The sequence below is a fragment of the Phoca vitulina genome, unplaced genomic scaffold (genome assembly GCF_004348235.1).
Source record: "Phoca vitulina isolate PV1807 unplaced genomic scaffold, GSC_HSeal_1.0 scaffold60, whole genome shotgun sequence".
Classification (NCBI taxonomy): Eukaryota; Metazoa; Chordata; class Mammalia; order Carnivora; family Phocidae; genus Phoca; species Phoca vitulina.
Window position 1 is genome coordinate 2,121,341 of NW_022589763.1, and position 13,842 is coordinate 2,135,182.

At 54.9% G+C, this 13,842-nt stretch overlaps 1 protein-coding gene across 1 annotated transcript in view; it reads right to left on the reverse strand.

Annotated features, from left to right (window-relative positions):
- Positions 1-13,623, reverse strand: part of PRKX (protein kinase X-linked) — a 78,347-nt gene extending 64,724 nt beyond the window's left edge. Inside the window, exon 1 of the mRNA XM_032391159.1 lies at positions 13,400-13,623. Within this exon, the coding sequence (XP_032247050.1) occupies positions 13,400-13,583 (184 nt within the window). The 5' untranslated portion in view covers positions 13,584-13,623. The remainder of the gene's footprint in view (positions 1-13,399) is intronic.
- Between the last annotated feature and the right edge of the window lie 219 nt (positions 13,624-13,842).

Below are 13,842 nucleotides of genomic sequence, written 5' to 3' on the forward strand. Positions count from 1 at the left end.
TGTAGCATCCTCTAGTTAACACCCAGACTGCACTCAATCTGCACTGCGATGTCACTCAACTTTTCCTTTTTTATTTTTTTTAAGTTTTTATTTATTTGTCAGACAGAAAGAGAGCACAAGCAGGGGGAGCCGCAGAGGGAGAGGGAGAAGCAGACTCCCCGCTGAGCAGGGAGCCCGATGAGGGACTTGATCCCAGGACCCTGGGATCATGACCTGAGCTGAAGGCAGATGCTTAACCCACTGAACCACCCAGGTGTCCCCAAATTTTCCTTTTGAAGGAAGACAAGCCCCCAGAACTCAGAGCAGCCATCCTGAAATGCAGTGCATTCTGGAGACACGCTTCCACAGCAGGTGACTGGTGACCTGTGTTCTTCACACAGTGTAGGAAGAAAAATCAGGGAAACACCAGACCAGCAAGCAGAAGACAGACCAAAAATGAAAGCAGAAATCAGTGAAATGAAGAACAGGAAATCGACAGAGGGGAAAGAAAAGAAAAAAAAAAAAAAAAAAAAAAAAAGAAATCGAGAGGGGGGAAAAAAAAAAAAAAAAAAAAAAAAATCAAAGAAAGAAGACTCTGGTTCTTTGAAAAGATCAATACAATGGACACTCCAGATTCTGTCATCAAAATAAAATACTGAACTGTTTAAGGATCGAGCAAAGAAAAGTATTCCTAAGTCAAATACCGGACAACAACTATGCTCGAGTGTGCAGGGAATAGGGAGTCGTTCCTGATTTTATTTTTCTACACATATTGCTTTTTTCTTAAGGTGGAATGATAATGGAATCCAGTGCCCGAGAAGAGAACATTCTAGGCAGTTTGCCTTCTTAATGCCCTTCCTGGATTTTCGGATCTCTGCAGAATGATTTCCTCCTCTGGAGTTGTCCCCAAACATTGCGCTGGCTCAGTATCCTCCTGGGGGACTGCCCAGCGACACGCCCCCAACGTGAGCACGCACAGCCACACGCATGCACGCTTGGGCACGCACCCAGCCCCGCTTCTGGCTGCCCTCCCCGCTCACATCCCGGGGGGCCCCAGGCATGACAAAGACCTTCTTTCTCCGGAGCCCGGGCTGTTGTCCAGCCACACCCAGCCCCACATCTGCACAGCCCTTTGTTCTGTGGAGTGGCTCCCAAGATAATGATCCAGCGGGATGAAATCATCCACCAAATTAATTGTCAACCACTTTAAAAGAAGTCTCTAGAGGTTGCCCTGCAAACGTCCTTGATGAGCTGCTTCATCAGAACTGTTTGCAAACCAACCACCTCAAGACAAGGACTCTTAACGCCTGCCCACGACACCTGCTCACGTGACATTGGGTGTGATTCCCTGGTGGGACCTTGTGCATTTCAGCAAGGAGTCTGTGGGACAGTCTCCTCCTTCTGTTACCTGCTGGAAAAACCAGTATGGATTTCCAAGTGTGGAAGGGGGAATAAGCAAGGTCAACACAGAAGACACTGTGCCCAAGGTGCATGTTTCTCTCAAACACGGAACTGCCCAGTTAGGCAGAGTCCCGGGACGCCTGGGATCTAGCCTTGGCAGCCTGCCTATACCGCACAGGGTGGGAAGGTGCAAACCGGTGTTGGGGGGGCCACTGGACACCTGGGCTGAGCTAAGGGTCCAGAAGGACTACTCAGAGGTGTCCTACAGTTAACTCCTACACGGGGACACGGGATGCTCAGGGCTGTGGGGGCCTCCCACCCTGAAGAATCTCCACTTGGCCTCCTCAGGGCACATGGGGAGCAAGGAGGAAGGAATCTCCCCCCAGAACACGCACCCACTTCCACCCTCGATACGGGGCGCTCCGCCTTGGAAACTCAGGATGCTTCCATGGAGAAATCGCTGGACAACTTCAAATGCATCAGTGGCGAGGTATCTATCATGTTTTGTGCTATTCAGATGTACTCCAAATGCCAACTGGACTCCTATCTAAGTGCCCTAATGGTGAAGCCAAAGTGTACCCTCCGGTCCACCCCGCCCAGCGTACAATCAGAGATCCCTACCCATGAGAAGCAAGGGAGAATGCTCCCAGAATGAGCTGCTTAGAAGCTTTCATTGTGTTGGTTTTATTAGTCTTGCACGAGCTCTCTCAGAAAAGAGCCTGCCAAGTTTACCAAAAAAAAAAAAGCGCATGTGTTACCGAATTAATCAACAAGCTCAAGACTCCTTGCAAACAATCCTGTGTCTGTGTTCCTTATCTCGATCCTCCAGGTGGATACAAGCTCTGCTTCTGGGATGCCATGTGGTGACCTGGACAGAGCACCCCAGCCCGGTTCAGAGCCTCCCCTCTGACTGTGCATTTGGGCCCAGACTCAAGCTTCCAGAAGGTAAAGCTGTGTCTTCCCAGCTTTGAGCCATCCCATGTCCGGGGCTCCTTGTAACATGCGAACTGGTTCTGCTTGCACAGTGCAGGGGACGGGTCCCAGAGAGGGGGCAATGAGTCCTCGTACAGGGTTCCGGCCAGGCAGAGGAGGGGACAGGTGTGAGCTGCTCAGTTAACTCAATGAATCACTTGTCTTCCCACCTCTCTCTGTCTCTGTCTCTGTCTCTCTCTCACACACACATACACACACAACTTACAGCCGTATGCATAGCTAGTCAGAGCTAGCATCTCTCCTCCTAATGGAAGAGCTTTTTATCATTAATGTGGTTTGTCCGTTGACGGAAACCAGTGTAGTTGGACAAGGGCACAGCCGCGTGCAGCCGCCTTCCCCACCCCACCCCACCCCACCCAACACTACTCTCTGAAGCCCACTCTTAGAAGCCACTTCTAAGGTGAGGCATGCACAGCACACACAGGAAGCAGGTGCCGTGGACAGAATAACGCCTCCCCCCCAAAAGGCGTCAACATCCCAATCCCCAGACCCTGTGACTATGTTAGTTTAAGGGAGAACCATGTTCCAGGTGCTACTTACAGATGCTCAGTAGTTGACTTGAAATACGGAGATGATCCTCGGTGATGCGGGTGAGTCCTTACAAGCGTTACAAGAGAGGGAGGGGTGAAAGAACCATAGACAGAGACATGGCAGCATGACAAGGATCTGACCCAACTCTGCTGTCCCCACAGAAGGATGAAGGCATCCTAAGCCGAAGAAGGCGACGGCATCTAGAAGCTGTAGGAAGCAAGGACCCCCGGAGCCTCTGGAAGGGAACGCAGCCCTGCTGATCCTTGATGTTAACCCACTAACACCCACCACCCTAACCTGCAGAGCTGCGGGACTTAAAAAATGCGTGTTGTTTTAAGCCACTAGGCCTGGGGTCATTTGTTAGAGCAGCCATAGGAGAGCACTATGGGGAGAAAGTCCGTGAGAGAGATCACAGCAGGAGAACAAGTGAACATGACCTTGCAGGGGAGTGCCTCTGGGACCCTGCCCTGCACCCTGACTCCCTAAACGCAGAGCTAGCAGAAGGAGGTGTCCCGTGCAGGGGTGGGGTGGGGGGTGAAGGCTCTCAGCAGCCTCAAGACAAGCCTAGCCAGAAGACTCCAGGTCTACTGAACGGAATAAGCTCCAAATCCAAGCAAATGCCACCACCATCCATCTCTGAAGTGATGAACCTCCACTATGCTTAGGACTGGACGTTCATCATGATGATGATGATGATGGCGAAGCTTGCTTTGGTGAGGCCATGCTTACTTCCTAGTTGATGCACAAAGGACAGGAGACACAGGTGCTCCACGCTGAAGCTCCCCACTCATCCTCAAAGGACGGAATAAAACACAACACGCACCTGCCAAGGTATGTGGAGAAGCACATCCCGGCGAAGGACCACCTCCACCACTGTGGGTCTGAACCCTTCACTGACGCCTCCTCAAGGACCGTGTGGGGAAAATGGCAGGATGGAGAGTCAGGTCCACATGCATCATGAAGCCCTGCCCCATTTAGTGAACACAGAGATGGCCGAGAGGCAGGGTTTCTGTCCCAGTCACTCAACCCAGGAAACTGAGTGCCAACCCCATACACTGTGTTGGTTCTTCAATGCTCAGACCCGTTCCTGAGCTGTGATGGGGGGACCAGCCTCCAGCAGCAGAAGAATAAGAAAGGCAGGTCATGAAACAGGGATGAGCTATAGGGACAGAAAAAAGCTGAGGACACTAGACCCTCGGGGAGTGACTTCTAAATGGGTGTGGGGTTTCGGTCTGGGGTGACGGAAAAGTGTTGGAGGTAGGCAGGGTGATGTTCACACGAAAGTGTGAATTATTTAATGCTACCGAAGTGTACGCTTAAAATTTATTAGAATGGTGAATTTTATGTCATATCACTACCATTAAAAAATTCTTAAAAAAAAATAAACAGAATTAGAAAGTTGGTGGGGCTGCCTGACCACCCAGAATGGTCACCAAAGGTGACTTCCCAAGACATGGAGGGACCCAGCTGCATACACCCGGTCACACAGACATCACAGCAGATGGGATGGAGGGTCTCCGTTCTCAGTGGAGCGTGAAGGAGACCCGCACAGCGCCCAGGAGATCCACCGGAACGGAACACGTGGCATCCAGGCACCAGGAGCAGCACACAGCATCCCCGGGAATGAGCAACACCTCTCATCTGCAGGGGCTCTCCCTTCTCAAGGAAGAAAGAATGCCCCCCGCCCACGCAGAGGTCTGGGAAAGGTGCTACTTGAATGAACAAAGAACCTTTCGAGTTGATGGGTTCTGGTGGGCATCACTTAAATCTAAGTCCCAACACCTTTATGTGACAGTTACAATTGACCGGAGGGAAAGAAAGAGTGATGGGTGGGTGGTGATGCACAAGAGGATGGGAGGGAGAGGTACTGCCAGGATGAGCAGAGAGATGGTCTTCACACTATTACCGTAGTCTTCTGTCCTTTGTCATAAAAGGATCCTCCGAGCTGATGAGCCAAATCCACCTGGGGTGACGCCAGACTACCGCATTACGGGAGCTCCAAGGGGACGGAGGTATCTCTGATGCATTAAAAGTTTCACAGGTGTAATGGGTACAGGGTATTCTTTTGGGGCTGATGGAAGTGTTTAAGAACTAGATGGAAGGGATGCTTGCATATTGTGGATGTGCTAACTGCCCCTAAATTGTTCACTGTAGAACAATTTTATGTTATGTGAATTTCAAAGAAAAAGTGAGTGTCAGAAGTGATGATGATGGTAGAAATAATGCTGAAGATGGGAGAACAGTGGTAGGATGTGGGCGGGTGTTGAAGGGAAGGTGGTGATGAAGGTGGTGGTGGTGGTGATGATGATGACGAGGATAGGGTTAGTGATGATGATGATGGTGGTCATGATGGCCATGATGACGACGATGGTGTTGGTGAGAAAGATGGTAGAGAGTGGTAGCATGTGGGCAGGTGTTGAACGGAAGGTAGTGATGAAGGTGGTGATGGTGATAGTGGTCACAATGGTCATGATGATGATGATGTCGGTGATGATGATGATGATGATGGTCATGACGACGATGGTTAAGACGATCAATATGGTGGAGGAGGTAGAATGTGGGCAGGTGGGACGGAGAGACATGGATAAAGGTGACGGTGATGATGTGGGATCTTCTCTCCCAAACACTGCTCCATCCAGAGCCCTCCTTATGTTGCCTGATGGCAGTGCCAGTTTTCTGATTATTTAACCCAAAAACCTGGGAGTTATACATGACTGTTCTCTAAGTCACTGTTACAGATTGAATGTCTGTGTCTGTCTGCACCTCCCCCCCAAAAAATCATGCCTTGAAGGCCTAAATCCCCGTGTGACTGTATTTGGAAGGGAGATGAACCTCCAAGGAAGGAATAAAGGTGAAATGAGGTCATCAGGGTGGGGCCCTCATCCTACAGATCACCTCTACGTGTCCTTGTAAGAAGAGACACCACAGAACATACCCTCCCCCTGCCCACCTTTCTCCTTGCCCACGCATCCAGGAAAGCCGACCTGAGGACACACACATCACAAGCCCTGCAGGGAAGCCCTGCATCTTCACATCTCTGCTTGCTCCGTCCCACACCAGCCACAGTAACCTTCTGAGAGCTTCTAGCACATGCCCGGTAGGCTCTGAGGTCACCCCGTAGCTCCAAAGCACATTGCACAATAGGAGCAGCATGGGGGCTGGTTAGAAATGCAGAGTCTCAGGCGCCTCTCCATCTTGGGGTGTCAGTCTGTAGGGTGGGCCGGCCACCTGTGTTCACACATGCCCTGCAGGGGATAACTGCTGCCGCTCAAAGCTGAGAAGCAGCCACTGTGCCCACAGTCTTCCTAAGGTGTCCCCACGGCTAGCCCCCTCCTCATCTTCCAAGACTTGACCAAACCTCTCCTTCTGGGAAGGGCAGACCCCGTAACCTCCCGCACATGGCAGCGTGCCCCGACCCCTTCTCGGATAGCTATTGCTCCAATCCCCACGGCGCTGCTCCATGCTCCCCCAGACTTCCGACGGCCTTCGAAGCAACCACCAAATGCATGTGTCACACCCCGTACCCACCATCCACCTCTCTCAGCCTAACGTAAACTCAAGAAGCAGGGACCCCTGTGTTGAGTTCCCCATGACCTGCCACGTCCAGAGAGCAGGCTGGCGTTCAGTAGCTGCTCCCCAATATCCAGTGTGAGCAGGGACAACTACCGTCCTGAGGTGCCTGGGCCTAGGGATTTCCCAACACGGGGGACTTTCAGGCTTTCCGGGAAGGTCCCGGCCCAGCGGGGACACGCCAACCGGCCCATGTATGAGTGAATAAATGAATGGATGATGGCATTACAGGCAGCCACGCTCTATGGCACAGGGGCCATGCCGAACATCACAACACAACCCATTAGCTCTGCAGCGAGGCACTGAGGTGTCATGGCGAGCCATGTGATCCTGGGGAAAGGGACGACCCCTGCCAGAAGACACCAGCTAGCAAACAGCCCCGGAGACGTCTCCGCCCCCACCCTGCTGCCCCATTGCACGACACGAGCACCACGGGGGAGGACGACGACACAGGGCAGGGGACTGCCGTGCTGACAACAGTTAGCGGACGGTGCCGAGAAGGGGGGCAGAAACCCCCAAACGCCAGCAGCCAGCTCCCCTCGTGCACATCCTTGTGAGATCAAGGGAGAGGACAGTACTCTGCCTGGCCCCCACCCCGTCTACAATCACGACGCCGCCAACCTTGGTTATCCAGTACTTTACTCCCCTTCCCACCAAGAAACAGCAGGTATAGAGCTCCAAAGAAAAAAATGAGGGGTGCCTGGGTGGCTCAGTCGTTGAGCATCTGCCTTTGGCTCAGGTCATGGTCCTGGGGTCCTGGGATCGAGCCCCACATCGGGCTCCCTGCTCGGCGGGAAGCCTGCTTCTCCCTCTCCCACTCCCCCTGCTTGTGTTCCCTCTCTCGCTGTGTCTCTGTCAAATAAAATCTTAAAAAAAAAAAATAAAAGATGAGTCTCCCAAGGGTGGTGAAGGTCATGACATTGTGGTCATCTGAAAAAAAAACCTTGGGGGAAATACAGAGAGAGCCCCACGGTGTCCCTCCCAGAGACTGAAAGTGGTTTTCAGAGAAATCATAACATGTTAATCTCTCAGAAAGAACACTGCGGTCAGAATCGTCATCATCAGTGAACCCAAGCGGCAACGCTTGCTGGCACCCAGGATGTGTTCATGTCTCCCAGTGACAAAGGCAGCCTCCCGGGTTGTCCCCAGCTGAGGAGGAACTCACCCAGGAAGCAGATCTGAGACCACCATCATGGTGCCATGCCCCCACCCACGGGGGTGACGCAAGCAGGGACAAGGAGGGTTGTCCCAGACAGACACGGGGAGTGAGGCGTCCTCCCCTGCGGATTCCAGGATGAGACGAGGGAAGTCTGCTGCTGGGGCAGCCACCTGCACCCCAAAGATAGGAGATCAGGAGAAGGAAGTCAGGACAACACAAAACGAGGAGTAAAACCGAGTATTGTGGACTGACCGTTTGTGCCACCGCCCCCCTCCCCGGTTTCATACAATGAAGCACTAACTCCCAATATAATATTATTTACACGTGCAAGCGGGTCTTTGGGACGTAATTAAGATTAGATGAGGCCATGAGAATGGGGTCCCTTATGATGAACTTAGTTCCCTTATAGTAGACACCAGGAAGCTTGCTTCTCCTATCTCCCTTCCCACCATACGAGCACACAGCGCAAGGTGGTGGCCACGTATAAGCCAGGGAGAGCGCTCACCAGAACCCATTCATGCTCTGCCATCCTGACCTCAGACTTCTGGCCTCCAGAGCTCTGAAAAATAAAGTTGTGTTATGAGCCACCTGGTTGATGGTATTTTGTTATGGCAGCCCAAGGTCAAAACTGATTCAAGATGGCGCCCCCTTGGTCTGGCAATGCGGGAGAGCCGTGCATTTGCAAAAGGGAGTGATGAGATGAAGTAGACAGCATGTGCAAGCCTCACCTGGCTGCTTTCTGGGGGGAAGGGCATGGTTGCAATGGAGAAGTAGAGGCAGAAGAAGAGAAGTTCCTGGCTCTATTCCATCTAGCTCTGGGGATGACCATCCTCAAGCAGTGAGTTCCGGATGCCCTGTCTTCGAAAATAAACACATGGATCTCCTGTGTTAACCACATCCACACGCTATCTCTAGGATTAGGCCGCCCGTGGAAAGCATCATCCAACTTGTAGTTGGATGTTGTGCACCTCCAAGGATTTGGGGAAACCAATTCGTGGACCTAAGGCACCATGGTCTAAAGCAGCCTAGACATCAGCTCTGCAATCCTCTCTGGCAGGTGTATTAGTTTTCTAATTAGGTGGTTCAGGGCTGCCACCACATGGTGGCTTAAAACAACAAGAATTCATGCCTTCCTCCCAGCTCTGGAGACAGAAATCTGAGATCCAGGCAGGGCAGGGCGGCTGAGATCCAGGCGGGGCAGGACCGCTGAGATCCAGGAGGGGCAGGGCTATGCTCCCTCCAGAGGCTCCAGGGGAGGGTCCTTCCTGCCTCTTCCAGCTTCTGGGACTCCAGGCATCCCTGGGCTTGTGGCCAGTCCACGTCTCTGACTCTGTCCTCACGTGGCTTCTCTTCTGTATCTATGTCTCCTCTTCTGTCTCTTACAAGGACACCTGTCATTGGGTTTAGGGTCACCCTAGTACAATGGACTTCATCTAAATCCTTAACTAATTGCAACTGCAAGGAGCCTACTTCTGAGTAAGGTCCCATATGAGTTCTGAGAGGGAGGACATGAATTCGGGGGGGGGGGCTCTACTCACCCCAGGACAGTAGAAGTTGTGCACATGTGTTTGCTCATCATTCCCGCTGCACATTTTTTTATTCCCGGTTTGTCCATCTGATCTTTTGGGTGAATTTTTCCCTTACATCTTGATGGGGGAAATTTGGGCTCTGCATCTCCCCATGTTCTCTTTTCTCTTCCCACTGGACCCTCACGCCCTTGGAGATGGCAAGGGAGAAGGAAGAAGTACTCGTAGAATGAAGCACACAGAACCGGTAAGTCCATGGAGACAGCATATTCCTGGTCACCGGACGCTGGGGGGGAAGGGGTCAAGGAGTGACATCTCATGGGGACTGGGTCTCCTCTGGGGACATGACAAGAATGTTTCGGAAGTAGATGGAGGTGCTGGTCATGCAACTTTTTGAACGTACGAAACTCAGACGGATGGCTCACTGAAAAAGGGTCCGTTTTATGCTAGGTGAATTTTATCTGAATTTTTTTTAAAATGGAGGGGAACAACGTGTAGGACTTCTGTCCTTGGGAAGACTCTCTTTTCTCATATGTCATCTCATTTTTGAAGTTCCCGTAATGCTGTCAAATGGAAACCACCGCTCGCGTGCGTTCGCAAGTTACCCTGCCGCGCGCGCCCCTGACGGACAGACAGGATCAAAGGATAATCTCAATTTTCTGTGTATTGTTAAGCAACAAGCACTTCCTTATAATGGCTTATGTCAACACCGCCGGGATGACCGACCGCTCATTGATGTGCCCGGCAAAACCACACTGGTTCCCAAGTCCACTCCTTCTGGAGGTGTGCTGCTGTGATATCTGGGGGCAAATAAGAGCCCAGGTCAGACGGAGCGAACCCACGGCCAATTTGGCGGGGGACAGCACAGGAGAAAACCCTATCACCGTGGAGGAAACCGATTCCGAGCACCTGAGAGAGCACCGTCTATAATGAGTCATTCGTGAAGGAAGGTGTCGTGGGTCTTAAGGGAAATGCAACTTGCCCAACGCATTCTGTGCAATAGTAAATAACAGGTGAGAGGCAGAAGCCACCAGTCTGTGTTGAGGGAATTAGTTCTGTCCTCGATTTGGGGGTGTTGGCTGCCAAATAACGGCACAAGATAAAACTGCACAGAACGGCAGCTCTAGCCCCCCACACACACTCAGAGCAGAGCCTGCAAAAACCAAGGGGCACCGAACATGGTCTGTGACCTCTCGGCAGGATGGTACCGACACCGACGTCCTGGTTCTGACATTGTCACCAAGGATGTCGCCACAGAGGGAAGCTCCGTGAAGGGTGCACGGGACGCTGGGCACGGATTCTGGAATGGCCCGGGAGTCTATAATTATCTCAAAACCTATTATTTTGTTTTAGCAGCACGTTGTCCGTCATCACGGGAATAAACCAAGCGTGGTCGTGTGGACCAGAAGTGCGGAGAACGGGCTTGCACACCATTTCCTGTCCGGGGAGCCGTCCGGTTGCTCCGAGCCTGTGTTTCTCAAGCTAGGAAATCACAGTTCAGCCCAGACACCCCCCGGTGTGGCTTCCCTGCTCTGAAAGATTTTGCAGCAACACTAAGCTGAGATTTCTTCCTAACTATCCGGATTTCTGGGCAATCGGTTGATCTAGAATGCTCACAGACGCCCAGTATGCAACTTTCCTCCTCCTTCTATCTCCAGGGGCCACCCCGGGGACTCGGCCGTCCCTTTGCAGCTGGGTCTTGAGCGGAGGGTCCCTCCCCGACAGGTGGGCTGTCTAAGAGGCACTGCGGGCGTGGCTAAATCGGACAGAAGCCCAGGGGTCTTCACCGGCTCCGTCCTACCTGCGCTGAAATGCCCACATCACCACAAACCGTGGGTCTGCGATTGTGACTCAGCATGTCTGCCCCTCGGGAGCCTCCCCTCCGTGCCCAGCTCACAGGCAGAAGTGCGGAATGAAAACCACAAAAGCGCACCAGTGGGTGAGGGAAACAGCAAAACACACGGGTAGGACTGCGTGCAGCAAGGACGGAGCCCAGCGGCGTCCTTCCACCCTCACTCCTCCTGATAGAAGGTTCCAAGACGCAGGTGCTGCTAAAGAAAAGCCGAGAGAGGTTCAGGGTGTTTGCATGTTGTGGGTTTGCTCCGCGTGTGGGTTGGATTCCCGTCAAGGAGAGCCGCATTGCTCGGCTGGAGAAGTGCATACAGGCGCCCTGGACCACGCGGGACCCACGGGTGCCTGGCCGGCACGGGGGACAGCGAGGAGGCCGGGTTCTAACTGCAGGGGCAGAGCTCAGCCTGGCCCCTCTCTGGGACCCACTGCACCTTAGGAAGTGACCTCCAGCTGGTGGGCACTGTGGCTCAGACACAGGATTGGGACGGCTTGGGGAAGGCTGGGGGTTCCTTAAGGCTTAGTCTCCGTCTCTTGCATACACACCTGGGGGTGTTTGTGTGTGTGTGTGTGTGTGTGTGTGTGTGTCTCTCACACACACACACACACACACACACACCTCTACACCCTGCTGTTGCAACAAGGTGAACATCCACAGTCTGGCTCTCCCGTAACAGCCCACAGGAAGTTATCCTTGGACAACAAGCATCCTCTTCATCAAGAGGCAAAGACCAGTGGAAGAAGTCGCCCTCCCCTGCATGCCCCTCTCAGTCCCCAGAGGCGGTGGCATTCTATTTTTAAGGACAAGATGAGTGGCTGGCCACCCCATGCCCACTTGGTAGCGCCCACAGGGCCCCACGTGACTGCAGGCACCAGAATAGGTCATGGCGACAGCCCACCAGCCTGCCCACACCCTGCTGGCCACCCTGGCCTCCAGCCCTGGCACGTTTGACAATAGACCCATGTGTGTGCCCAAAAGAAATACAATTGGCGGTGCTGCGTGCCAAGGCACGGCGGGTCCTCTACCAACTTTCCATTGTTCACTCGCGTCTCCATCTACTCCCGGTGTCGCCGCACGGGCTGGGTTTCTGTCCCACCTTGCAGCCCTGCAAAACACTGCCTGCTTTTCCGTCAGCCCCAGCTTCCCAGGGGGAGGGAAGGAGAGAGGGACACATAGACAGACAGAAGGGAGAGGAGGAGGTTGACAGGGAGAGAGAGAGAAGCACACAGAGGTAGAGAAGGTGCCCGCTACGCCTTCCTTCCCGCATCAGGTTCCCTGGAGACCAGTCCCTCCCAAACACAGGGAGACCAGGAACCGAAAAGAGAAGTGTCCCTCTCTGCTGACGGTTGGTTACAATGCCAATCTGGCTGTGCCTGGCGGTCTGATTCAATCCTATGCGTGACCCTGAGCCCCCGCTTCCTGATTCCCTTCCCAGCTTCCTCCTTCCCAGAAGAGGGGCAGGGGACCCAGGAAAAGTCCCTCAACACCACAGCCTCTCGGTGACATGTGGCTTGTCCCCCGGCCCCATTGATCTCTCCGAAAAGCAACCCGTGTCCGACGCGCCCTGGGAGCAACAAAGAGTTGCTAAGAAGCCACAGCGGGTCGCACGGAGCACTCGAACCCCGCTCCGACCTGGGGTGGGGATTTTCCAGCCCAGTCAGGGCGGCCCCCTAATATCCCAGCGTGATGGGGTGGGCGGGGGGAGACTGGAAACTATTTCTAGACGCCCAACTGCGACCACACTCAAACGGGAGAGGACAAAAGCAAATCCGTGTCTGATCAACAGTGCCGACTCAGATGCACGAGATGAAAAGCTCGCGCGGTGTCGGGAAAGGGTAATTCATCTGTCCCCCCCCCCCACTCCCGCCCCCGTTGCGCCCCAGGATACCTGTCCCCTCCAAGCCCCTGGTGAGGTCTAAAGTCTACGCGGGAGCATCGTGCCGCTGGGCAGAGGGAGGCTGGCCAGACAGAGTTCCGCAGGTGCCTCTGGGCCGCCGCTTCTGTCCCTAGGGGCCCCTGGCTGGGAGGGCGGGCCAGGTCCCTCGTATGAGGCGACCCCCAGGAAGTTTTGTGACGTCCGGTGGCACAGACACCGGGGGGACTGAGGGGGGGAGGAGAGTTCTAAATAAGGAGACTCCTGGGGCGCGGGACTGAGCGCGGGCACTTGGGGAGGCTCGCGGGAGCTTGGGGGGGGCCACCCTTCCAACTCTGGGAGCGCCCGGGCGTCCAGGGGCGCACGGCCAGCCCGCGCGGACGCCCTGAGCAGACGGGACCGGGCAGGGCGGCTCAGGGAGGCAGCCGGGCGACCGCACAGCGGCCCTTTGTCTGACGCCAGCGTCCCGGGCGGCGCCGGGGGACCGTGCGGGCCGGATGCCCGCGCGCCCTACTCACCCACGGTGGCCAGCGTGTCGAAGTCCTGCAGGCGGTAGGCTGGCGGCTCGGGCGAGGGCGCCTCGGGGCTGGGGCAGAGCGCGGGCGCCCCGTCGGGGGTCTCGCCACGGCCCTCCAGAGCTTCGGGGTCCGTCGCGGCCGCCTTGGCCGCCTTGGCCGCCTTGGCCAGCCCGGGCGCCTCCATGGGGGCGCGCTCCAGTCCGGGGCGCCGGGCCGGGCCGGGGAGCGCGGAGGTCCGGGCTTCCCGGGACGCAGCCTCGGAGGGCGGCGCGGCGGCGGCATCAGCGACGCCCAGCCATGCGCGTTGCCCGCCTCCCGGTCCGCGGCCCGGCGCGACTGGCGGAGCGGCGGGGACAATGGCGGGGCGCGGGGCGGCGCTCACTGCAGCAGTAGCAGTAGCAGCCGGTGGGAGTAGCCGGCGGCCTCGGGGGGCGGGCCCGGGG